Source organism: Protopterus annectens, chromosome 4.part1 (assembly GCF_019279795.1).
Source record: "Protopterus annectens isolate FY-2018-M chromosome 4.part1, PAN1.0, whole genome shotgun sequence".
Taxonomy (NCBI): Eukaryota; Metazoa; Chordata; order Ceratodontiformes; family Protopteridae; genus Protopterus; species Protopterus annectens.
The window spans coordinates 818,019,822-818,044,806 of NC_056734.1; the positions used below are offsets into that span (position 1 = coordinate 818,019,822).

A 24,985-nucleotide genomic window follows, 5' to 3' on the forward strand; every position below is an offset into this window, starting at 1 on the left:
TAAAATCTCCATTTGAATCTCATGAGGCAATTTCTTGAAGCACAATCTATCAACATACTTATCGATAGGCTCCAAGACTCAATGGAGAATGATGAAGCAAGGTTTGGATGTCCTTTTTAGAGAGGTCTATGAGAGCAGAGATCTCGGAGCTGAAATGCTTGGACCTGAACTAGGAACCAAGGTCTGGGGTGGAGAGGTGACAGAACCAAAGGAGAAGGCTCCAAAGCATTCGGTTTCAATGGCTTTGGCACCTTTTTTGCAGGCTCTAAGCTGAGAAGATGGAGACCGGTAGGGAGAACGTTTTCTTGAATCCTGGGCCTCTTTGTGCTTTCTGGAGAGAGTTTAAGCCCCTGAAGGAGGAGGAACTGAAGGGGAAGAAGGCTGTAACCCCTTAATTTATTCCAGTGATCCGTCAAAGCTCACAGGTGGAAGCCCACACAGGCAGAACAGTCACAAATCAGAAGGGCCTAAGCAATAGACGCACTGTGGGCATCAGACAAGGGAATCTTGTGCCCACAGAAGACCACTTCTTAAACCCCAAGGGCTCATCAGCCCTGTCAGACTTAAATTCAGACAAAGTTTTTTTTTTTTTTTTTAATTATATAAACAGGCAAAAGGAAAGGAAGGAAAATGGATGGGGCAGACAAAAAACCCGAATTATCACTACAATTATGACTAACTCTAATATAGAAAGCTAAAGAAGGTAGGGAAAAAGTAAGACAACCACAAAACTCACTGCAGAAAATGCACTCAAAAAGGAGCTGATTATGGTTATAAGATTTTACACAACTATTCTATGTCCTTTTATTCTCATGTTGTAGTACTCGTACAGTGGGGAGAGTACCACAACTTAAGGATGAAGGGTGGAGGAAGAGGATTCCAGAAAACCTTGCAGAATTGCCCTTGCAAGTCCTGCTCTGGATCTGGAGATATAGTCCAGCTTGTAATGTTTGGTATTGAAGACCAGGTGGCTGCCTCAAGGATGGTAGTTGTGTCCAGGTCCTTGAAGGCCCCAGAAGTGGCTACTGCTCCAGTAGGAGTTTGCCCTGATCCCCTAATGCAAGTGTTTTACATGGTAGGAATAGCAGAAGCATATAGCTGGTTTGGAGACTGCCTTGCCCAGGGCCCTGGGATGGAAGGACACAGAGTTGATTAAACTTTCTAATTGTCTTAGTTTTGTCCAAATAGAACCTTAGCTGCCTGTGGATATCAAGGGAGTGCAGTATTCTCTGTCATTCTGGGAGATGGAAAGGTGGTGGATAAAGTGGACAGACTGATTTAGGGACAGTTCGCTATCACTTTGGGCATGAAGGAGGGGGTTGGTGCGCAGGGACACCCTATCTTTGTGAAGATAGTGTAGGTAGGGGATGCCATGAGCACTTGTAACTTAAGACACTTCTGGCTGAGGTGAGGGCTACCAGTAAGACTGTTTTCTATGTGCGCATCTGTAGGGATGCAGAGTTGGTTGGTACAAAAGGAGAAAGTGTAAGTTTTTCCAGGAAGCAAATTTAGGTCCCAAGGAGACTGAATAGGCTTCCTTGATGGCTTAATATGCAAGACCCCTTTTAAAAACCATTTAACCTCCAACCTGGAGAGTTGCAGAAGGTCCAAGGGTAAAGCAGGCAGAGATGGCAAAGAGGTGCACTTTCACTGAAGAGTATGAAAGGTCTGATTTTATGAGCTCACACACACAGGGTTAAGACTAGAGGAACATCCACTTGAAAGGGGGTCCCTTATGTCTTTGGAGACACCATTTGGAAATGTAGATCTCATTGTGTTGGGTTTCCTGGCCTCCTGCAGGATAGATGCACATCCTCAGTGTAGCAGTGTCTGAAGGGGACTAAAAGTTCATCACCAAGAGGGTTAGGGAAAGCATCTCCAGGTGTGGATGAATGAGAGATTCCTTCTGTTGTGTGAGATCTACCTTGCGGGGCAACTTGTGGTGATTGCACTTGCCGAGGGATAGGAGGTGGAACCAATGCTGCCTTGGCCAATAGGGAGTCACCAACAAGATGTTTGGCATGTCCCTCCTGATTTTCAGGAGGACTTTCTGAATGAGAGGGAAGGCATACAGAAATAGTTCTTTCCAAGAGATGAAGGCATCCACTCTCCAAGCTAGTGGGGAGGGATCCTTGGTACAAAAGGTTTTCAATTGTCAGCACTGGGGGAGGCAAATCTATTTCTGGTGTGCCCCACTTGATCTAGGAAATACTTCTCTGTGCAACATCCACTCGTGATAGAGAGAGAGATCTGCCAAGGGCATCCGCTTGGTGGTTGTCCTGGGATGGGATATAGACTGGCTGTAGAGATATGCTTTTTCAAGAGGCCAATTCCCAAACTTGTACTGCTAGCCTGCAGAGTAGGTAAGACCTGGTCCCCCCCTTGTTTGCTGATGTACCATATTAACAGTGGTGTTCTCTATGAAGATTTTTAGGGGGCCTGGTTGCGAGAGGGGGAAAAAGGCCTGCAGGGCTAGCTGAACTGCAATCATCTCCCTTATGTTTATGTGTTTTTTCAGGAGGGGTGGTTGCCAGAGGGCTTGCACTTTGAGTCCATTCTTGGCAGCTCTCCAGCCCAGATCTGAAGTATCTGTGTGCATCTGTTGAGTTGGTGTGGTGGGATGGAGAGGCAGGCCTGGGCTTAGATGCATCTGTTGAACCCACTACTTGAATTCTGTTTTTAAACAAGGCAGAAAGGGTACTTGGAAGTCTATAGGGTGGCTGCAATGGGACCACACATTCTTTAGATGCCACTGTAATTCTCATGTGGATCCTGGCTAGTGGCAGTATAGGTATTGTGGCTGCTATAAGGCCCAGTAGGCGCATGAAATGCCTGGCTGACAAGTGGTTGACCTGGAGAAGGTCCTGGAAGTGGCTGATCAGGGAAGTGGCTGATCAGGGAAATTACCATTTCCTGAAGGAAAGCCTTCAAGTCTGTCCAAATCCTGCATCCCTAGAAGGTTTTGTCCTGTGCTGGGGAGAGGGATGACATGGTGAGTTAAGTGTGAATCCCAATCCTTAAAGCAGAGACATGGAGAACAGATGTTTTCTGAGGAGGTCATCCCCTTCTGCAAGGATGAGTGTGTCGTCCAGGTAGGGGTAGATTTGAATGCCCTTGGTTCTGCAGTAGGCTATGGCAGGAGCTAGGCACTTGGCGAAGACCTTGGTGCAGTGGATAAACCAAAGGGCAAGGCAGTAAACTGAGTGTGAACAGGGTCCAGCAAAACGTAGGTAGTTCCTGTGGTTTGGATTTACAGACTTGAAGGCCTTCCCCCAGATTCCTAAAGTGGCCATGAAAGTCTTGGGTGGCAATAGCAGAAGCAGGTTTTGGAGGGATAGCACTCTGAAGGTAGGGACTTTCAGGAAGAGATGAGATAAATCCAGGACTGGCCTCCAAGGGCCGTCCTTTTTTGGTACCAGAAATAACCTGGAGTAGAAACCTTCTCAGTCTTGACCTGGTGGAATTGGTTCTATAGTTTCCTGTGCAAGATGATCCTGGATAACGTAAGGGATTAGGTGAAGCTTTGGGTGGGAAGGGAATGTCCTGAGGTCTGAGTTTTTCCTCCAAAGACAGAAAATATCCTTTTTCCACTATTGCCAGAACCCAATGGTCTGAGCTGACTTAAGGCAAAGAGTGAGAGGCAGGATGACAGGTGGAGGTGATCTAGGTAGTTGCACATCGTTGCCATTACTTCTGTCCTGAAAGGCCTGAGTGGACTGAAGGAGCTGTCCTGCTAGAGAATTGCCTCTTTCTCCCTTTCCTATATCTGGAAGTTGGAGTGGTACTGGGGGCTCTCCTGACAGCTAGTTTTTCAGGGCAATTCCTGTAATATTTTGGTATTGGTGAGACAAACAGGTGTTTAATATCCTGCAGTTCCTTGCTCTTCTCCTGTAGGTTCTTAAACAGTTCTGCAGACCATTTCCCAAACAGATTGTTATGGTCTAGTGGAGCATCCAGAATTTTGGATTTAAAATCTTCAGGAAGTGGTTGCAGCCTACGCCATGAGTATCCGTGAAGCAATGATGCAGCAGATCTAGCAGAGACCTCTGCTGCTTCATAACTGCATCTAACAGAGTGCCTAGCAACTTGAGATGCCAGGGGCACTTTAGATACTACATCTGTCTTATTAGGAGAATAGCATGGTTGTAGCTTGGGATACCAAATCTAGGGCATATTTTACCATATGGGTTTGGTAATGAATAGCCCTAAAAGCTAGGGTGGAAGAAATGTATATCTTCTTGCCCAATCTTCCCATTACCTTCCTGTCCTTATCTGAAGGTAAGAATGACGAGGAAGGCACAAGTCTAGATTGCTTGTCTGGTGCTACAGCTATCACTGCGGGATCTGGCAAGGGGGCCTTCAGTAGAAATTTGTGGTAGTCAGGGACCTTGTAGAAATGATTAGGTCTCTTGGGAGCATGTGGTTGAGAGTCAGGTTTTTTAGAGACTGATGCAAATGCATCCAAGTATGTAGGAATCACCGGTGGGATGGCTGATGGAGAGGGTGATTCAACTTACAGCAGCTCAAAAACACCTTTTCTGAGTTTGTCATCTGGGTAGTATCCCATTTAAAATACTCTCTCATTTTTGTTATAGTCTCTCCAAATGTAATGTCCTCTGGAGGAGGGGAGTCTCCCTCTACTGAAAACTCATCAGGGGAGTAGCATTCCAAGGGGGAAGCTGTTTGGGATGAGTATGTTACAGACTCAGAGGATAAGACTACTATTTACTGAGTAAAGGAAGGATAGGAGTAGCTGAGGTAGGTCTTGGACTACTACTTACTGAGTAAAGGAAGGATAGGAGTAGCTGAGGTAGGTCTTGGACTAAGAACAGGTATAGTGGGAGCAGAAGAGGCTGAGGGCCATGAAGGACTGCCAGTCTGGTTGTGCCTCTGAAGCAGCAAACAAATGTTTTGTCTTTACGGGAGTTGCTTTAGGAGAAGTTGTGGGCCTAGCTTCAGGGGTGTGCCCTAAGGTGGAAGGATCGGAGTCCTGGGTCAAAGACAGTCTTGGTGAAGCCTGGTTCACCCTCGATTTCTGTAGTAACAGAAGGTAGAATATATTCCGTGGACATGCCAGCCGGTAGTTTGGAAGCAGCTTCCTCGAAGGTATACACTGAAGTCGACAGCTGTAGCTCAACCCCTATACTGGATGCTGGCAGGCAATCCGATAAGAGGGACAGAGTTGGTAGGCCTTGAAACTTTGGCCTTTCTACTTGGTGGTCCAACCTGGGCTGCTAACTCCGGATCCATTCTTAATGCTAGCTTTTTTTAATCTCAGATTCTCCAAATACAAGTTGAGAGCAGCCAGACTGCTTCCGAGCAGTTTGGGGACAAGACTGGCAGATGTTGCACTAGGTATGATAGTGTTCCCAGCCTAGACAGAATACACAACAGTCACGAGAGTCTATGCAGGACTTGACACCTGCATTTGCATTTACCTTTCTTAGTGGACATGGGCTAAGAACAGACAAAAAAAAGAAGCTTAAGCAAAACAATTAGAAAGAATTCCCCAACGGGGTATTTAGCTTTAGATGTCTTGAAGGAGAGGAGCAAAGCATTCGATCAGACGTTCGACTGCAGCAGAAAAGTTCTGATGTCTCAGTGCAGACGTCACATTTAAGGCCCCCGGTTTATGGCCCTACACCTGTGACATCCCACACACTAGCAGCAAACAGGCTTAAGCTTTTGTATAGGAGCCGATGTTCAGGTCGCCTGAGGCGGAGGATCCCACAGTAAGAGTCAAACGAGAATAGAAGGACATTAGAAGTTAGGCCAAATGGATGGACTGACTAATCCTTATGCAAAGTGCGATCTACCATCAAAAAGGCACAAAAATTATGAAACACTGCATGGACGAACATTTCTCTTATAACATGTGCCAATGTCAAGATGGGAAGGCAGGAAGGGAGAAGAGTGCAAAATTCTGGAGGTCGGGTTGGAAATAAGTGCTTCAGCAGCAAAAGGCCCAAGAAGTTATCACTACTAGAGAGAGTAGTGTGCAATACAATGAACACTGCCGGTGAAAACTTAATTCACACTTTTAAAACAATCAGGACTTTAAACCATAAGTGAATCTTACTCAGGTCTATACTTCTACATTAACAAAACCAATATATTAAAGTTCACCTAGTGATCCAAGAATCAGTCATCTATAAAACTCAATGTATGCAAATTATCATTTCACTACTTTACGTTAACATCTGCCACTGAACTTGGGATATTTACTCAACTCATAGGTTAGAATGTCTACTTAGATCTCTCAAAGTATATTTTCTCACCATCGACTGTTCCCTACCAATGTGTACTCAGTCGTCTCATTTACTGGTCTTCACCAGTTCTTTAATGGTCTCTTTCTGGTGTTTACTTAACTCATCCCACCATCAGCTATCCTTTACTAGTGCTAATTTACTTCTGTCAAGAATTATACACTGTTATTCAGTCTTCTCATTAGCTATTCCAACTAGAGCAACAAACAGCAAACTCAAATAAAAACACAAACAAAGGCAACTGAAACACGAAGAACTAAACGTAAATAAACGTGAAGCACACATTTATTCAAAACACTTTTCGTCCAGCTTTGTAGCCCAACTTCCTCATACAACTAAAACTACAACCAGCATACATTTATACATTTCAAAGTATGCAAAGGAATGAGTAGGATTTTGATTGCAGTGCTTTGCTAGGGCATTCTTCCATCTTAATTTTCCTTATACTGTACAAATGTTCATAAATCCGGTCTTTAAACTTCCTGTCAGTCTTGCCTACATAAAATGCAGGACAAGACTGGCAGGAAGCAAGGTATACCACTGATTTATAAGAAAAATATCTTCCTTTGATTTTATAAACTTTATTGTTGATAGTAACACTAGTCCCAGTTGCCAAATACCTACAAAACTTACACGACTCACATTTAAATGTCCCATCTATTCTACAAGACACTTTCTTACTCATTTCCATTATGTTTTTCAAGTTGTTGCCTCTTTTATATATTACTGAAGGCCTGTCACCTAACCTTACTGTTAAATCCGTTTCAAGTGAACAAACTCCAGCTCCTTTGCAAAATTAACTTTATGGCATCAGCCTCCAGACTGAAAGGTGTAATAAAGCTCATTGAAAATTTAGACTGTGAATATTCCGAGCAGGAAGTAATGCAGAGTGTGGCCATCTGATACACAGTCCTTTATATTGTGTGTACTGCTCTGCCTCATCAAAATGGTCTTGTATATAACTGCCCTTTTATTTTGAACCTCTTCTATAAATGTCTAGTATCAAAACTTAAGGGAATGTTTCTGACAAAAAAATCTATCGTCCTCTGTTACCATCCGGGCAGCTCGGACCATTTGGCCCTTTACCACAGATTTTTTCTGGTACTGGGGGTGAGCGCTCGGCATTAGAGTAAGTTTCCTTACGGTAAATACTAGCCACAAAACGTCTGTTAATAACATCCTTCCTCAGTTCTACATCTAGATAAGCTATTCTTTCATTGGCAAATGTATGAGTGAATTTCAAAAAAATCGGTGCTGTTAATTCCTTCCAAGAAACTGTCTACTTCCAAGTTGTCCCTATCAAACAAGATGACGACATCTAAAAATCTAGTGTAGAACTTCACTTTAGTTAAGGTTTCAGGTACATTCAGTACATACTGGTGTTCCCATTGGGCCATTATTAAATTAGAAAAACTAGCCCCACATGGAGAACCCATGGCCACCCCCACCTTTTGTAAGTGGATGTCATTATTAAACGTCACAAAATTGTTGACTAAAATGATATCAAGAAGTTTTTGAATCAAACGCACTTCCCTGTTGCCTGCCCCATGTGCCAACATCTGTTCCATTACCCATTCAATACCTAAACTGTGAGAAATTGAAAAATATAAATCAGTAACATCAACAGTCAAATCCAATGTTGTCCTAATAAGGACAAAGCTAATAGCTGCTAAAAAGGACCACGAATCTTTACATATCTGGGTCTCTACATATTTTTTTTAATATATTATCAACCAATTTAGCCATAGCGTAGGTGACAGAAGACCTAGCATTTACCAAAGTTCTCATTTGAGGATTCATGGTGCTTTTATGCAACTTGGGCAATCCAAATAAAGTAGGAATTTTAGGTGAAGCCACTATTAGTCCATTTCCAAATCTATTGTTCCTTCTAAAAACAGGTAATTCAAACACCCATTAATACGCTTGTATGCAATGTTTAATTCATTGATACTAGATGCTTCACAAGTTTTACGTTTAGTTCGTGTTTCTGTTGCCTTTACGTTTTTATTAGAGTTTGCTGTTTGTTGCTCTGGTTGGTTTGGTTTATCGTGTATGGCCACTGGAAGCATTGAGAACTTGTTTCCTGACTCTCCTGTACCTCTGTCAGCTTCTACACAAATGGGGTCTGATGACTTATGTAATTTAACTGCATTGATAAATGTAATGAATGAGAGACTAGAGAGAATTTATCCGTCAGACTGGATACCTCACCTCAAAAACAGGTTGGCTGTAGGGAGGGTGAAACAATGACAAGCACTGGGAATGTTTGCCATAACGGAACCAACAATCTTGTCAAGGAGAGTGGATCAAAGTGTAAGAAAGCTCCCAACACGGTTTCACAGTTTTTAACTACACCAGTGACACTACAGTCTTCCCCGAGACTTATTGATTTGCCTGTTGTCACCACTTGGCTTAAAGAACAGCCGTTATTTGTGAAATCTCCTGGGGTGACAGTCAGTGAGCAATCGGTCATATGAAGCACCTCTCTGGTGAGTCAATTGAAGTTACTGGACCAGAAGTCATTAAAAGCGAAAAAGCTACAATTGGAGATTAGTTATTTTGATGAATGCAAAAAAGCAGGGGTGATTCCCAAAGGATTACGCTCTTGGCAGTACCCTTTGGGGTTAGTGGCAAAGTCAGAGATGCATTCAGATTTACTGAACCTGTTTGATAGGCACGGGTTCGAATTAATGCAGTTGAGTAAACATTACCAACTAACAGTCAACAGTCTGTCGAGATAGCTGAACTGGATCATAATATTAAAATACACAAACACTTCGCATGTTACCAGTTTGACTATACTAGAACTTTTACTACTATTGACCAACATCTAAGTAAAAATTATGAGAACAAGTTAAAGAAACTGAAGAGAGACATTGAAGCGTATAAAAACCACATGGCTTATCCAGCTCCTCCCTCTTCACAGGACAGGAGTTTTATAGGGCAACGGTAAGCACCTCGTCAACGTAACGTCAACGAATGCAGAGTGGAACACGGTTTTACACCAGAGAGTGCACCACCAGGAGGGTGTATTAGGGAGGAGGATTGACAGTCACTACTAAACGTAAACGAGCCTTTTGAACACCCCAATAACCCTAGAGGAAGAGAACAGGATCCTTTTTCCAAAAGGGGCCAGAATCACCAGAAACGTTACAATATGAGAGGACAGAACAATTACAACAACAAAGAGACCAGCAAGGCGAAGAAATAGACGGTAACCATTTGAGAATTATGTTCAAGAAAGGTGATTTTTAAATTTATAAAATTTCTAGTTACACCAGTGTAGAATTGTGTGAGCGTCTCTCTAAAAATTTGACTTTTGTTCCAGCTCAGCATTTCGATTTACTTAGGACTTTAATTGACCTTAAATTATTTATACGAAGAATGAATCTGGTTGTACTTTTAGGAAAAAATGATACTATAAACAGTAACATGAGGGTGCCTAGTACGTTAACCCCCCCCCCCGCACACCTGCTATTGTCTCTGTTTGAACATCTATGTGAAACTGACATTAGGAGTTTATGTAGAAACCAGCTTAATCACAGTGTTTCTAATATGTCAGAGGTGGAAATAGAAGCGCTGTAAGCGTTTAAATTGTTACCAGTGCAGGTCTTGAAGCCAGACAAGGGTGGGGGTTTGGTTTTAATGGACATAGAACATTATGAGAAGATGAAGAATGTATTAGGTGGTAATACTTATGAAGCATCTAGTATCAATGAATTAAACACTGCATATAAGCGTATTAACGGGTGTTTGAATGACCTGTTTTTTTAGGACTTAATTTTTAGGAATGTGTCTTTTTAAAAGTTGATTCATTTGAACACGACCAACCTTGAGATGTATAAATGTATGCTGGTTGTAGTTTTAAAGTTGTCTGAGGAAGTTTGGCTACAAAGCTGGATGAAAAGCGTTTTGAATAAATTTGTGTGCTTCAAGTTTATTTACGTTTAGTACTTAGTGTTTGTTGCCTTTACGTTTTTATTCTCATTAGTTATTGCTTGCCTGGGCTCACAACCTGTCAATCACATACCAGTGCTTATTCGGTCAGTATTTCTACACATTAAAAACAATCCATTAGACTTCTACAATATAATACACAGGAAAAGGACTGAGGGGGAAAAAACACCATCTCACCAAGTTAGAATGTGCAACACTTAGTAGCATTATGAGAAAAAGAACCTAAACTCCCTCTCGAGATCTCAGCTTGAAAACTATAGATCATGCACCAGTGTGTAAAACTTTTCACCACAGCATCAAAAGCTTCTTCTCTAGCAAGGAAATGTTGGACATATGCTCAAACCTTTTCTATTACTCTACAAGAAAAGGATCACAGACATCCATGTATGTCAGCAGCTCCTAACCCAGTCATGGCACTGCTAGAACAAGCTGGGTTAGCAGTCCTGCTGGAAGCCACAAGATGCTGAGAGAAATAAACCCTGTGCAATCAAATCAGTTTTTCTCATCATTGATCTCTTGGGTTGGTGTTGCATCCAAGTTAAGTTCTGTGCAATGGTAAAGTGTTCTGACTTTTTGCATTCTGCTGGCTTATATAAACATTTATAAAATTTCATAATGCAAGCTTTAACCCTCAGTAAAACAAACAAACCATCGTGTTATAAAATGACATTCATGTTGCAGCTATTTGTGACAATCCAAAAATAAGAGGAAAAACACAAACTTTTCTTCCAAACTTTACTCTAGGTGTCAAGCTCCGCCACCCTCCCATAAAACATATACATGTGTATTATGGTTCACTTTAAGGTTTTGTGATCCTGTGTGCCACTGCATTAACTGCTCTGAGACATTTTTCAAGAGATCCACATTTTACAGGAACCACTGTAGCTACAAGTCGTTGACTAGTTCTCTAGCATTCTATAACCATTAGTTCTTATTCTGCAATAGGTAATTTCTCATAAGGCACTTCCAAAGAAAAATATCCCTTGAAATCTTGGGTTTGCATCAAGCCTTCCTTGCAACCAGTGTTCTTCAGCAAAGCTACCATGGTTACTAAGCACCATAAAATGCTGCTGGGTCTGTCAGGTCAACCGAAGAAGCATTTCTGCTAGCTTTCCTGAGCTCCGCAGAACTCTACATTCTAAAGCATACCAGCATCTCATCACCTTTCTTCTTGAAATTAAAAAAAAAAAAAAAAAAAAAATCACACTAAGTTATATAAACACAAAAGACCTTCAAAACTCCTTGTTCTCAGTTACTAACCAAAGCCCTACTCATTCCCATGACCCAAGCCTAGCCCACCATTTACGTTCACGCAAACTGCCCTCCCTCATTACTGACAACCTTGCACCTTTAACATTTACTATGTTCTGGGGCCTACAAGAAACATAAGCATAGGTAATCTTTTTGGTCTGTCGATAAACCCAAACAAGAATTTTGGCCCTGCAAAGTCTTACAGGTCCTTTCTGCAACTGTTGCCCCAAAATGTTTACTTAATGAGGAGATCCAAATATTCAAATTGACTATACAGACATACTATCCTGTTCTAAACACTGCAGTTAAATATCCAGAAGGGAATATACAACCAGTCCCATGTTCTACATTATGCAGCCACCCTCTGAAGGGTACCCCAAAGAGAAGAAACTGCCATCTACTAGTGTTCTTACAGCAGTGGAACAAGCAACTCTATGGTGTTAGCACAGTTAGAAAAAGTAGCAATTCTTGACGAAGTTCATCTTAATACAATACGGAATCCACAGATGCTGTGTGTATCCAAACAGAACGGACATGAATTGCAGTCACCTCTATTTCAAATACCACCCCACTGAGACAAGAGCCACTGTCTAATGTCAAAGATCCCAGTGGAAAATCAAGCCAACCTAATGCTGGTTAGGCAACTGTTATGCAACAAAGCTGTAAATGTGTTGTTGGCTTACAGGATTAAGGTTGTAAGCGGTAGTTCCTGTGATACACGGCTGAACTCCCTCAGCCATCATTTGCCTACTGTGTGATCTTGAGCAACTCACTTAAAACATCGCTACAAATCACTTAGATGGGTCGTCCCAAAAAAAGGGACCATTCTCCAGTGGGCTTCCTGGTTAAAGAAATAATAGTATTATTATTCCTATAAACACTAAGTTAAATCATTTGGTTACTGAGGTTGTGCATTCTCCAAACCAACTCCCTATGCAACCTGTCTTACACTGCCTCCACTATAAACTTCACTGCCTTTTGAGAGTCACCCAACCTCTGCTTTCTAAATAGACTGCTAATGAAGGTTTAGCAGTTTTTTCATTGGCTACCCACACCAAAGTACACTTAAATCCATCCGCTGCCACATAACAGTACTTATTTTTACCACCAGCAGCCATGCACCAATCTTCAATCACTCCTACTGCCATCAAAAAATACCTACCAATGATTGCTCATAATTAATAGCCAAGCACACACACTTGCACTAGGCTCTCACCATCAATGCTACCTAGAGGTGATTACTCAGGACTTCAACATTTGCAGCCATACACTGATACAAGTCATTCTCTCACTATCAACTGCCACCCACAAATGACTACTCAGACTTTAAACATTCGCAGCCACATACAAATGCTTACTCAGTCCTCTCACCAACTCCTTACCACCCACAGATGCTTGCACTGTGCTGCAAGCAATCAGAATCAGTCCATTTTCTGTTACTCTGGACAACTAGCTACTCGCATGCTAACATTCATGTAGGGAATGAAAAATGCACACAATTACAATATGTTCAGCTACCAACATTCTGAATATGATCCAAACATCTTCTGGAGGTATCAGCTTGAAAACTATAGATGTACCAGTATCTAAACTTTTTATCACAGCACCCAAAGCCTCTTCTCTTTTAAGAGGAGAAAATTGTAGAGGTTTGATTAGATCAGTGTTACAGTACTGATTTTAGGCTCTTCCTGTCAAGCAGAAGACCAGAACAGGCCCAATTTTCCAATCTTTACACAATCTTCAGCTCTAAAAAGTGAACAAGCAGTCCGATGCCAGAGGACAGCAAGACCCCCCCCAGTTGCCTGAATTTCAGTGAGACCGGGGATGAAGAGACTAGGACATTTTGCAGAAAAAAACTCTGACCTCTGCACCCAGCAAGTGGGGAGACAAGTGGTCAGCAGATACAGGGAATGGAGGGTGGGAAGTGTGTACTGCAACACTGATTTACTCAAACGTCTACAATTACAGTAAGTGGGACACAACTGTATTATGCTCTTCACAATCAGTGTTGCAGTACTGACTCCTGGGAGCACTCCCTAAGCTAAAAGTTGGGTGGTGGGTCACCTGTATGACCAATGGAAATAAGACTTTGCAGGATGCCAGAAGCGAAAGCTGCTCTAGCCCTGGAGACGCTGCTTAGGGTTTAGTGTTTTGTAAAGGCGTGCACAAAGTCCCATGTGGCTGTCGCTAGGATGGCAGGGGTGAGAACGCCTTTGAGGAAAGCTGTGGTAGAAGCCAAATGTCTGGTGGACTGGGTTTCAACATTCCCAGGTAAATCCTTTCCATGACACGAGTAACAAAACTTAATGCAGTTAGCTATCCACCAAGAGATGGTTTGACTGGACACAAGCTTGCTCTGTTTAATAACAGAGAAAACCACTATTAATTGTGCTGCTCTATTAGGGATTTTTGTCCTATTTAGATTGTACCTGATCTGCCTGTGTACATCCAGGGAGTGGAGGACTTGGCTCTGTTCTGCAAATCTGTGCAGAAAACTGGCAGGTAGGTAAGGCTGGCTTTAAGTTCTGATACTACCTTAGGCATAAAGGATGGGTATACTATAAAAGGGTGACCCTATTCCTATGAAAGGCTGAAAGGTTCTTTACACACGAGGATGTGTAGCTCAAACTGTCCTACCCGACATTACAGCTATGAGGAAGGTGGTCTTCCAGGTTAGCATCTTCGCAGCAGGTTTAAAGGGAGTTTTTCTAATACACAATTTAGATTCCATGCTGGAACAAGAGATTCTTCAGGGTGGTCTCAAGTGAATCACTTCTTTTAGAAAAGTGGTCACGTGGGGGTTTGAAGATTTGGGTGGGAGCACTGTGCAAGTAAGCTATTTCAGATGCATGTACCTTGATACTGGAAAAGGGAAGTCCTACTCTAAAGAGACCTGACAAGTACTGCAAGATTGAGCTGATGTCTGCTTGAGCAGGGTTAGTGTCACTGCTGTGGCATCAAGTAGAAAATCTTCCATTTTGTCAGGTATGACTTCCTAGTATAGGGGATTTCCTGCTTCCCTCAGAATGGGCAGCATATCCTTGGAAAAGGATGCAGTTCTAGGTGTCAAAACTCAGTCCTCCAGGAGGTTAACTTAAGGGTGGCTAGACAGGGGCAGTACTCAGCTTGACCTGGCTGAGATCTCCTGAGATGCAGTGCAGCATTTCACCTGATGGAGGGTCAGGTGGAGGAACAATCAGTGTGGTCTTGACCAGAAGGGGGGGGCCACTAGGATCATGCTGGGCCTGTCTGCAAAGATTTTTGTTAGCATCCAGAGGATCAGGGGTAGGAGGGAAGGCATTAAGGAACTAGTCTGTCCATGTGAAGGAGAATGCATCTATTTTCTAAGCTTCTGTTTGTTATGCTTTGGAGGAGGACTTCTGCAGCCGTTTGCTGTGGAGAAAAGCAAACGGGGTCTACTGAAGAGATCCCTCAATCCCCAAGCAGAACAGACAACAGTGAACATCTTTACGCAGGATTTGCTTCCTACACTTCAAGCAATTGTTGACTTTTTAACATTAAAATAAGTACAGAAATGTTCCAAACAGGTACTTACCTGGCTAGCAATCCAAAAAACATTAATAAAACCACAAGCAGGAAGAAAGTCACAAACCACAGGATGCAGGCAATAAGAGCCAAGGAATCTACATCAAGAGAGGATTTCTAGCCAAAAAATGAAGTAGCAAGTACACCAGGAACTCCAACAATCCCTTCTAGTTTATTGCAACAGAAACGAATGTAGATATAAGCACTTTCGTCCCAAATAACAGGATCAGATAAACTAAAGAAATGTATTCTTTTAGCCACTTTGTACCATGATGTCACTTCCTGAACTAGTCAAATGCATTCAATTAAGGCTTAAAGCAACACAGGAATAAAAAAAAAGAAAAAAGACAAATGCAGCAGTAATACATAAAATTAAATGAATTACTGTAGCCACAGATATAACCACCCCAAAATAAAACTAGACTAGAATAAGTTGTAGAATACGGTTATGCAACAATTTAAATATATAAAGTGTATAAAACCACTAAGTTACACCATAAATACTACCCTAAACGGATATAAAATGGATACAAAATAGCCCAAAAATACATAGTGAGCTTATGGGTTCAACCCAATTGCAAAACAACCATCATGACATATAAAATTGTTCAAAAATATGTGAAATAAAATTAAAATTGTTAAAATAAAAATTCATCTGTTCAGTGCTTCAAGTTTTAACAAAACTAATGGACAGGCTGCCATTCAAACCTGGCCAGTGTAGAGCATCTAGTTGTAACTGGAGGTTAGTTCGGCCTTTTCTCAAGAAGATAGGGCCATGTGTGCACCCCCCCCCCCGTCATGTTTTTCTTGCACCTCTAAGACAATAAGTTTAAATTTATGATTATGAAAATCTCTAATGTGTTTGGCAAGAGCGTTGACTTCAATCTGATCCCGAATGTCTCTCAAACGTTCTACACTTGTTTCTATTGCAATAAACTAGAAGTGATTTTTGGCATTCCTGGTGTACTTGCTACTTCAATTTTTGGCTGGAAATCCTCTTTTGGTGTGGATTCCTTAGCTCTTATTCCCTGCATCCTGTGGTTTGTGAATTTCTTCCTACTTACCTGACTAGGAGGTTTTCTGGAAACTTAAGATGACTGGTGGACTGAGTGTATTGAACAGACGTTAAGCGCACTGACTGCATGGCTAGACAGAATTGAAGATGGTGCTGACCAACTCTTACACCTTGATGCCCAGATGTCCGTCTTCTGATATCTGTTGGCTAGGGATGATATAAAGACTCAAAATCAGGCCAGTCATGGACATCTACATGGCAGAAAGATCCAATAATCAGTACTACATCACCAAGAACATCTGCTGGATGTATGCTCATGCCTTTTCACACTGCTCTGGGAGAAATGGACATTCATGTTACATGTCAGCAGCCCTTAACCCAGCTTGCTATAGCAGTGCCATGACTCTAGTATCAGCACTGCAGGTAGCCACAACATGCTAACAAAGAAACATAGTGCAATCAGATCTGCACTTATTGACCTCTGAGTTGGTGTTACATCCATTAGTTCTGCTGTGCAATAACACATTCTGAGCTTGTCTTCTAGCACTTAAATACAACATTCACAATTTTATGACATTAAAAAAAGTGACTTGAGCAACAAACACCTTCTGGACACTCCTACCAGCGAAACGTGGACACTAATTACCTCCTCTTCAACCTTTAGTTGCCACAGTCAACCGCTTCTTCAAACGCACCATACATGTTCACATTGAGGTATAGAAACCACATGCATATTAACTGCTCTGCCTAATAAGCTTCATGTCACTACATTTATCAGAGTCGGCTAGAAAGTACATTCAAACATGCCCCAGGGCTCATGACATCCATTTCAACTGTGTTCTTTGGCATGCTAGTCAGCAAAACTACTAGCCACCCAAAATCCTATTTTCTAAGGTATATTACCCAACTAAAATATAGCAGGCTTCCTCAGTATAATTTACATTCTTAAGCACACTGGCATCTCAAGCTTTCCTCTCACAATCATGTCCGTTAAAAAATGTACATTCACAAACCCACAAAAAACACACCGTCTGCTCTCTGTACTAGACAGCGAACAGCCACAACTGCCACTATCATGTGGTACTATCTATTGGTTCAACTCAACACCTGCTTGTTAGCCTTCTTAAATACCTCTGCAACATACTACTTTCTGAATCACTCCATATTCACCCTTCAGCAGCAAAGATATATTTTTCTCAGCACATTTTGAATCTCCCATCCTCCCTCCCCATCAAAAAAGACACTGTCAGACTACTTAAAAAATCCCTATGTTCCAACAGTGAAGGAAGGACAGCACTGTGAGATCAGGAGTCAGAGAACTCACTGGAACCAGAGCTAACCATCACAGCCTTATATGGAGAAGCGTGTCTGCATCACTTTCCACCAACACTGGCACATTTATTACAACTATTACTTCCCAAGATTCAACCCCAACAGCAAGTGCCAAATGTGGTACACCTCTGTCTCCTGTGGGGAAACAGGACATGAGACAGCTACCAAAGTGGCCTTTTAACAGGAGGCAGAAGACATTAGATAGGTACAGGGAAATGTGGACTCTAACCTCTTAGCCTTGTGCCCGTCTGCCTTGTGAGTGGCACATCTGAAATAGTGCTGCCACCAAACATTCTTCATATCACACCTCTTCCAGCTCCTTTATCTGCACAATTCCATTTCTGAATGAACTGAGAAGAAAAGCTACACATCTGAAATACCTACCGAATCATCTGATGCAATATTTTCCTCCACTTCTGCCAGGATTGAATAGTAAGGAAAGCTGTAAATGGAAAATGACTACTGAAGCAAGTGATACTACTTTTTCAGACTATACTGGGCATATTTAACAAATGCATACTGCTTCTGCTCAACAATGACATACTGATTTTCTTTTAATCTACAAGATGCCATCTGGCACCATCAATGGTAAGACATTAACAGCAAAGGACCTTTGGCATTCAGCATGTTAATTATAAAGTCAAATAAATCACAATGGTTAATGTCCTGCAAAGATCGTGTGCATCACGACAATGAAAATTATTCTGAAAAAATGCACAATTACTCCTTTCAATTTCGACAAATTTCACACTACTCAGCTTATAATACTGCAAACTAAGCAAAACTACACAGTGTCACAACTGCACATGGACATACTACTGCTAATAAATCTATTTATGAAAAATGCATAAACTTTCTTAAATAAACTAGGATGTGTACATCACATCATAATGGATTAAGCCAACACTGACATTTGGGCACAGCAGAGGAAACTTGAGATTAACAAAATAGTATTTGTAACAACATAAAAGTAAACCACTTCTAATGTACTTTGTATTAAGCTCAAAAAATCATGCAGTACATTTCTGCTTCTTGTATATCAGTTTTTGTGGTTGAAAAATACTTGTACTCATTTGACACAACACTTTTGTACCTTAACTTGCCATGACTGAAAACAGCAACATACTCAAAGGAACAAATATACCCAAACAGCAACATACTCAAAGGAACAAATATACCCAAACAAGTATACAAGAAAAGCTAACAAATTTTAGACAGATGCAAGTTATAGATGTGTGCCCAAATCTAAGGACAGATGTCAGAAATGGTACATCAGCAGAATATAGCATAAACTGATACACAGATAAGATAAGGAAAGAAAAAATGTACTCACCACAGTGTGCTTCACAGTGATCAATATGCAACCAATGCAGAAAGGCAGCGCAGAGTTACTAATACTAGACTGATTATTCAGACACTGACCAACAGGTATTCAAGTGCAAACTCTCTTCATTATATGGATACCAAGACAGACTATGCAAAACCAAAGACTAAATGCAATGAGACAGACAGCAGAAACAGGATTGATAAGAATGCAAAAGGAAAGAAAAAGGGATAGGAAGTTTAATATCTAAAGAAGGTGCAGCAGTCACCTGAATTAGTCAAACTACCCTCCACACCTCAACATGAGAGATCAAAAATCTTGAACCTGCTTCAAGTGACTTCCAAGTACCTATAACCCAAGTAGCAAACCGTGATTACTGTAGCCTAAAAGCAACTAAATCCTCTTTCAGCCTTTCTGAAGCTGCTTAGCATTATCTGATGCCATCAATTTGCTGAAATGCTACAAGTTATTCCTTTGTTAGGAATAGAACTGGAAGGCCTTTTCCACACAGATACATATAAAGACTTTCAGTGCTCGAATTTTAGTGTTGGGACAACAAGGATAAATTTACAGGTGAAGTACCTTTTAGACAATTCTGAACAATGTGAAGTATACATATACAGTCTGTACCTGAAGTTACTTCCCACAATTTAACCTTGCGATCCATTCCCCCCGTTGCCAGCAACCGGGAGCCAGGGCTAAAACGAACAGCATTAACTTCTCCTTCATGTGCATCCTGTAAAAGAACAGCACAAGACAAACCGGTTAGTGCTACAAAGGAAACGGCAAAATACTACAGTATTACAGTGTGCAAAGAAACCCTATCCTATTTTAAGCACAAAGAACATTACAGTTACTGTGCAACCCCAATTTAGTTCTTTAATGGCCTCTGTATGACAAAAGGCTTCTATATACCACCACCCATCATGACTTTGCATTAGTATTCCCTAACAAACAGCAGAGCACCCATTGTCACTGAACTATGCAATTTGTTTTTACAGGGAGAGAGATTTAAGGGTAGGCAAGTAATTAAGACTCACTTTCTTTGATTCAAAATCTTTCCTTCCATTAGGAATGTACTTTTCAGAACATGTTCCATTAGTGCATGCATCATTAGCAATTTTCACAACAGCTTCCTGCTTGTAACAAATCCCATGGGAAACAGCTTGCAATATTAATACTGACACTTAGTATCTTATTTTCAGGATAGGGTAAAGGACACATTTTCTCTTGGGTGGAAGGAGAACACCAGACACTGAGGACTGGGTTAGCTTGAGGCTAGCCCTCTGCAAAATCTCTTACAATCAAAACAGAGAAAATACCAGGGATACCAGTTTAAGGCCTACCTCTTCCAAAGTAGGTGCCAAACCAGAGACTCCAGATCCCAAGACCTTACTGAAAAGGCCCACTATCTGGGGTTTAATCTCCCAATTCTGGAGGAGCTGTTATCAGCACGGCTGGACTTTAAAAATGGTAGGAATCAACATCCAGCATGGACACTGATGCAGTGTTCTGCCAGGCCTGTGCAGCAGCCACCACCTCCATCCCAAAGGGAGGCTGAAGCTATGCTCATGGAAACATTTATAGAAAGTTCCTAAGCCTGGTCGTAAATTTGGACATTTTGCCTTCTGTCACACCCCTGGAGTAAGGGGGATGACCAATGGTCAGCTCTACAACAAATGCAACTAAATGTTTTTTCAGGGTGGCAAGTCTCTATGCACCCTCTTAACACCCACTCACCAAACTTATCCACAAATTCATTGCACAACAGTGAGCAAAACACCTCCCTGTTAATTAGCACTGTAGTCTCACACCAGCAGTAATTCCACAACACACAGCAGTAACTGCGGTGGTGGTGCTGCGGTAGCGTTGTCGCCTCACAGTAAGACGTTGTCCTGTTCGATTCTCAGCTAGAGCGTCTTGTGTGGAGACATGCATGAATGGGCGTACCTTCGTTGAAGGTTGTGCGCCAAGGCCGGCAACTCGGCATGTAAAAATCTACTGCCAATCATTAGCGGACCGGAGTTCCGCTGTGGCGACCCCTAACCAGGAAAAGCCGAAAGACACAACAGCAGCAGTCAGGCTTCTCTGTCAATGTTGTTTACGGCAGTTACTCAGCCAGTTAGTTCACAATCCCCTATTAAGCACATAACAAAAAAGCAATGCATTAGAGTAAAGGAAAGGAACTACCCCAAGTTTTGAAAATCAATGTTTGTTATACCACTAGAAAAATATGAGGTCTGGTAACCTAAAAATGCAGATTATGTTAAAAAGTACCTGAAAAGGCTTCTCTATTACCATAACTCTATGGATACTTTTCCTCTGAGCTATATGTCAAAGGATGACTTATTAAAGTATGCAAAATTATGTTACTAACAAGAGGTGACCATGTCAATCACCTTCCCCGGAGATGCCACATACCCTCATAAAAGCATTATACTACTGAGTTGCCTAGATTACAAAATATAAACAGCCTCCTTCTCTTTCTACTTAAAAGTAGCTACTTTTTAATTCAGTCTGAACTGGTCCTGAATAAATCTTGACAAATCAGAAAAATCACCAGTACTATGAGTTCTAATAAAAAATGAAATACTCCTCTACAGTGGCTAGCATTGACTCAATGGTTCTGGTTTCAGCAGGGATGCTTCAGTGCAGACATGCCTGTTGTGTCCACATGGGCTCCTTCCAGGTGTTCTGGACTCCTCCCTCATTGAAGAGTCATGCTATAAGTGAACTGATGCTCTTTCAGCTTTTTCATACATGTGTTCATGCACAATGCAGTAGACTGTCACCTATCCAGGATGAGTTGCTCTGCCCTGTATCCACTGAATGCCATGACAACTGCCTTCACAGTGACCATGAAGTGGGCAATGCAGACAAATTAATGCATTAAAAATTCATCTATCATTGCGCTTTGAATGGGCATGTAACTATGAATATCACTGTACTTGCATTTGTTACATTGCCAGTGGTTTCCAGCTGTCATTTGCACATGTGCTCCAGGACTTTTGCATTCTTGTTGCTGTGTGTGGACCACAAATGATTAAGTCACTATTCTAGTGGACAAATCTTTAGGCACTAAACAAGTCACTATTCTGTCACATAAGTTTAGCCACTAAACCTCAGCATTAATAACTAACAGTTAACACACCTTTGCTCCAAAAAAAGGTAGTAAACTAATTTGTACAATGCATAGCCACATATTATGTAATGTTCCAACTCAACTGATACTGCATAACAGCCTTCAGACCATTTTGGTTCCTACTTCAATGGCAGCTCTTCCCTGAGAGTACAACTGTGCATGTTTTAAAGATGTTGGTCAACATAACACTGCTTTTTAAACAAGTTGGCTGCTAATTTTACATACAATAATCAATTATGTTTAACTACCCTATACATAATTTCCTTATTGCCCAGTTGCTTTACATATCAACTGCAAAGTTAACGGTTATTCTTAAGCTGTATTTCTGCATTTTTGTCATGTCTACATTTGGGCCAGACTGTAGCTGAAAAGGGTCAGGTATCAGTCCACTAACTTGGCATCCTGGATCAAAGAGAAATGGGTAGGCTTGTGTGGAAGAACAGTATACACCCACTTCAAAACAGAAAATTACAGGTCATTAGCCATCTCCGCATACCTAGGGGCATGTCTACTACAGTCAACAGCAGAAATGCACACTCACTTACAGACCACTGCAGAAGCAAAATGGGTGTGCATTCATTATATAAATAAATGAAGCCAGACAGGAACAAAGGTGCAAACTTCCGGATGGGCCACTATACAAATTTCCAGACAAAGATGTTCCAGATGGCCAGAAAGGCAAGTGCAGGGTGGAATGAGAACCCTCGAGGCAGCACCCAAACTAAGACCACCAAAGCAGGAAAGCAACAAGAGCGCAAACTCCAATACCATATCAGCATGTGTGCTTCTCGTACACATTTCAAAAAGCTTGTAAACCACACCTTGGTGTTCTCACCAGGGAGAGATGAGACTCCTTTAGGCAGGACAGACAGACTTCAAAGTACAGCTGCATACATTGGGCTATTCTTGATAAAACGTACAAGAAACTGCAATGATACAACATGCATTTCATATAACAGTTAATACTGTGTTGCGAGTCCCCAGTTTGACAGGGGTAGCTTGGCTTTCTCACCCAGATAAGCCAGACCAGTCAACTGTCATCATAGCTACAATGGTTTTAAGGACACAAGCAACCCTCGCAGCTGGAACACCACCTCCAGACGTAAGTCTCTGTGGTTCTGGGGACTCTCCAGAGGAACAAATGGGCTGGAGTTCAGCTGGTTCAAGGTATGGTGAAGCTTGTTCCTCCAGAAAGCACTTCAAAAGCAAAGGTTGAGCATTTCTTTTTCATAGGAAGCCTCAAGTGCAGGACCCCCCCCCCCCCTTTCAGGAACAGCTGTACTTGTGATAAGGAACACACTATACTGGGAGACTCTAAAGGCATACAAGCTGAAAGAATAAACATCTGAAATCTCTACCATCACTAAGGCATAAGAAAATTCTGTTTATTATCATAAGGACAGTTGCCCCTCCCTTATCAGCTTGTTTGATAATTATATTGTTATTCCTTTTCAAATCATTAAGTGCCTTATATTCACAGTATGTTAAATTATAATTTTTAACAGGTTGACATCTTTGTGAAAATAAAGATCTTAGTTCAGTTTCCACAATATTTGTGAAAGCTAAAATTACGGGTGCTAACTGGGGGATGAATAAACTAGACTTTTTACATCGCGAACAATTAGTTACAGAATTCCCAAAAATCAGCTTTAGCATAAGATTTCTAGCATATAATTTAACATACTGTGAATATAAGGCACTTAATGATTTGAAAAGGAATAACAATATAATTATCAAACAAGCTGATAAGGGAGGGGCAACTGTCCTTATGGACAGGAAGTACTACACAAGAAAGTTCAATATTTTTCTTTCTGACACTAGCACCTTTGAAAAGATAACTCAGCTTGATATAAAGAGTCATGTAACTAAGGTGAATATGGCTATTTATGACATGCAACTAAACAACGAAATCTCGATAGACCTGTTTAATTACTTCTCTACTCCCTGTCCCAAGGTTCCACAAATATATGGAATACCTAAGCTCCACAAATCCCTCTATGACCCTCCACTGAGACCCATAGTCTCAGGCAAGGGATGGATAACTGAACCTATATCCAAATATCTACAAACAGTATTGGCTGTTATGCTAGCCAAATGTGAAAGCATAATAAAAGATAGTGCACACTTTTTGGAAAAACTAAGTATATGGTATAATAATGCTTCTAGTAGCTACATCTTTGTTACTTTGGATATAGAATCCTTGTTCACCGTCATACCTATTGACTATGGTGTAGAAGCAATAAGGAAACTTCTGTTTAGTGCTTCGACTAAATTACCTTGTGAGGTTGAGAATATTTGCTCACTTTTATATTTAACACTGTCAAACAATATTTTTATCTTTGATGACGTCCCCTATAAGCAATTAACAGGTGTAGCTATGGGGACGTCAGTTGCTAATACTTTTGCGAACTTGGTATTATATAATTGGGAGAAAGAGTATATACTGGAGTCTAAAAACGTATTATGTAAATACGTAAAAAGTTATGTTAGATTTGTGGACGATTGTTTTTTCATATGGGAAGGCACAACAGGAGAATTGGATGAGTTTGTTAGATATATCAATAGTACAACAAGTTTTTTTAAGTTCAAAATGTGTTCTTCATCAAATGAAATGGTATTTTTAGATGTTATGCTATACAAGCAAGATGAAATAATACAAACTAGGGTGCATAAGAAGGATGTCCATACAATAAGATATTTGCAAAGCTCTAGTATGCACCCGCCACATGTATTTAAAGGTATTATGAAGTCTCAATTTATAAGACTTAGCAGACTAACTACGGATGAACAAGTTTATAAAGAAGAAGTAGAAGTAATGAAAACAGAATTTAAGAAAAGTGGATATGCGGAATACATTATCAATACCAATATTGAATTAGTAACACAGGGCAGAAAAAAGGAATATAAACCAATATTTTTAAGAGATAAGGCAAATAATAGCGATGAGCTATACACCTCTACACATAGTGATAATGTATTGTTGAGGTATGTGACTACATACTCTGCCCACACTAAACAGATAAGTAAAATAATTGAAAAGAACTGGCCAATTTTGATGGCTATGCCAGAACTAAGGGAGTTAGCAGGTATCAAACCACGATTTGCTTATAGAAATCACCAGGCTCTAAAGAGCATGTTATGCTACAAGGATT

The 24,985-nt window shown here is 41.1% G+C and overlaps 1 protein-coding gene and 1 non-coding gene across 3 annotated transcripts in view; both read right to left on the bottom strand.

The window, feature by feature from the left end:
- ATG16L1 (autophagy related 16 like 1) overlaps nucleotides 1-24,985 on the bottom strand; it is a 1,009,779-nt gene that overhangs the window by 778,796 nt on the left and 205,998 nt on the right. For both annotated transcript variants that reach the window (XM_044070583.1, XM_044070584.1), the window contains one exon: nucleotides 19,322-19,427. In XM_044070583.1, coding sequence (XP_043926518.1) covers nucleotides 19,322-19,427 — 106 coding nt within the window. The remainder of the gene's footprint in view (nucleotides 1-19,321; nucleotides 19,428-24,985) is intronic.
- Nucleotides 10,462-10,737, bottom strand: LOC122801459. Its single transcript, XR_006364735.1, has one exon.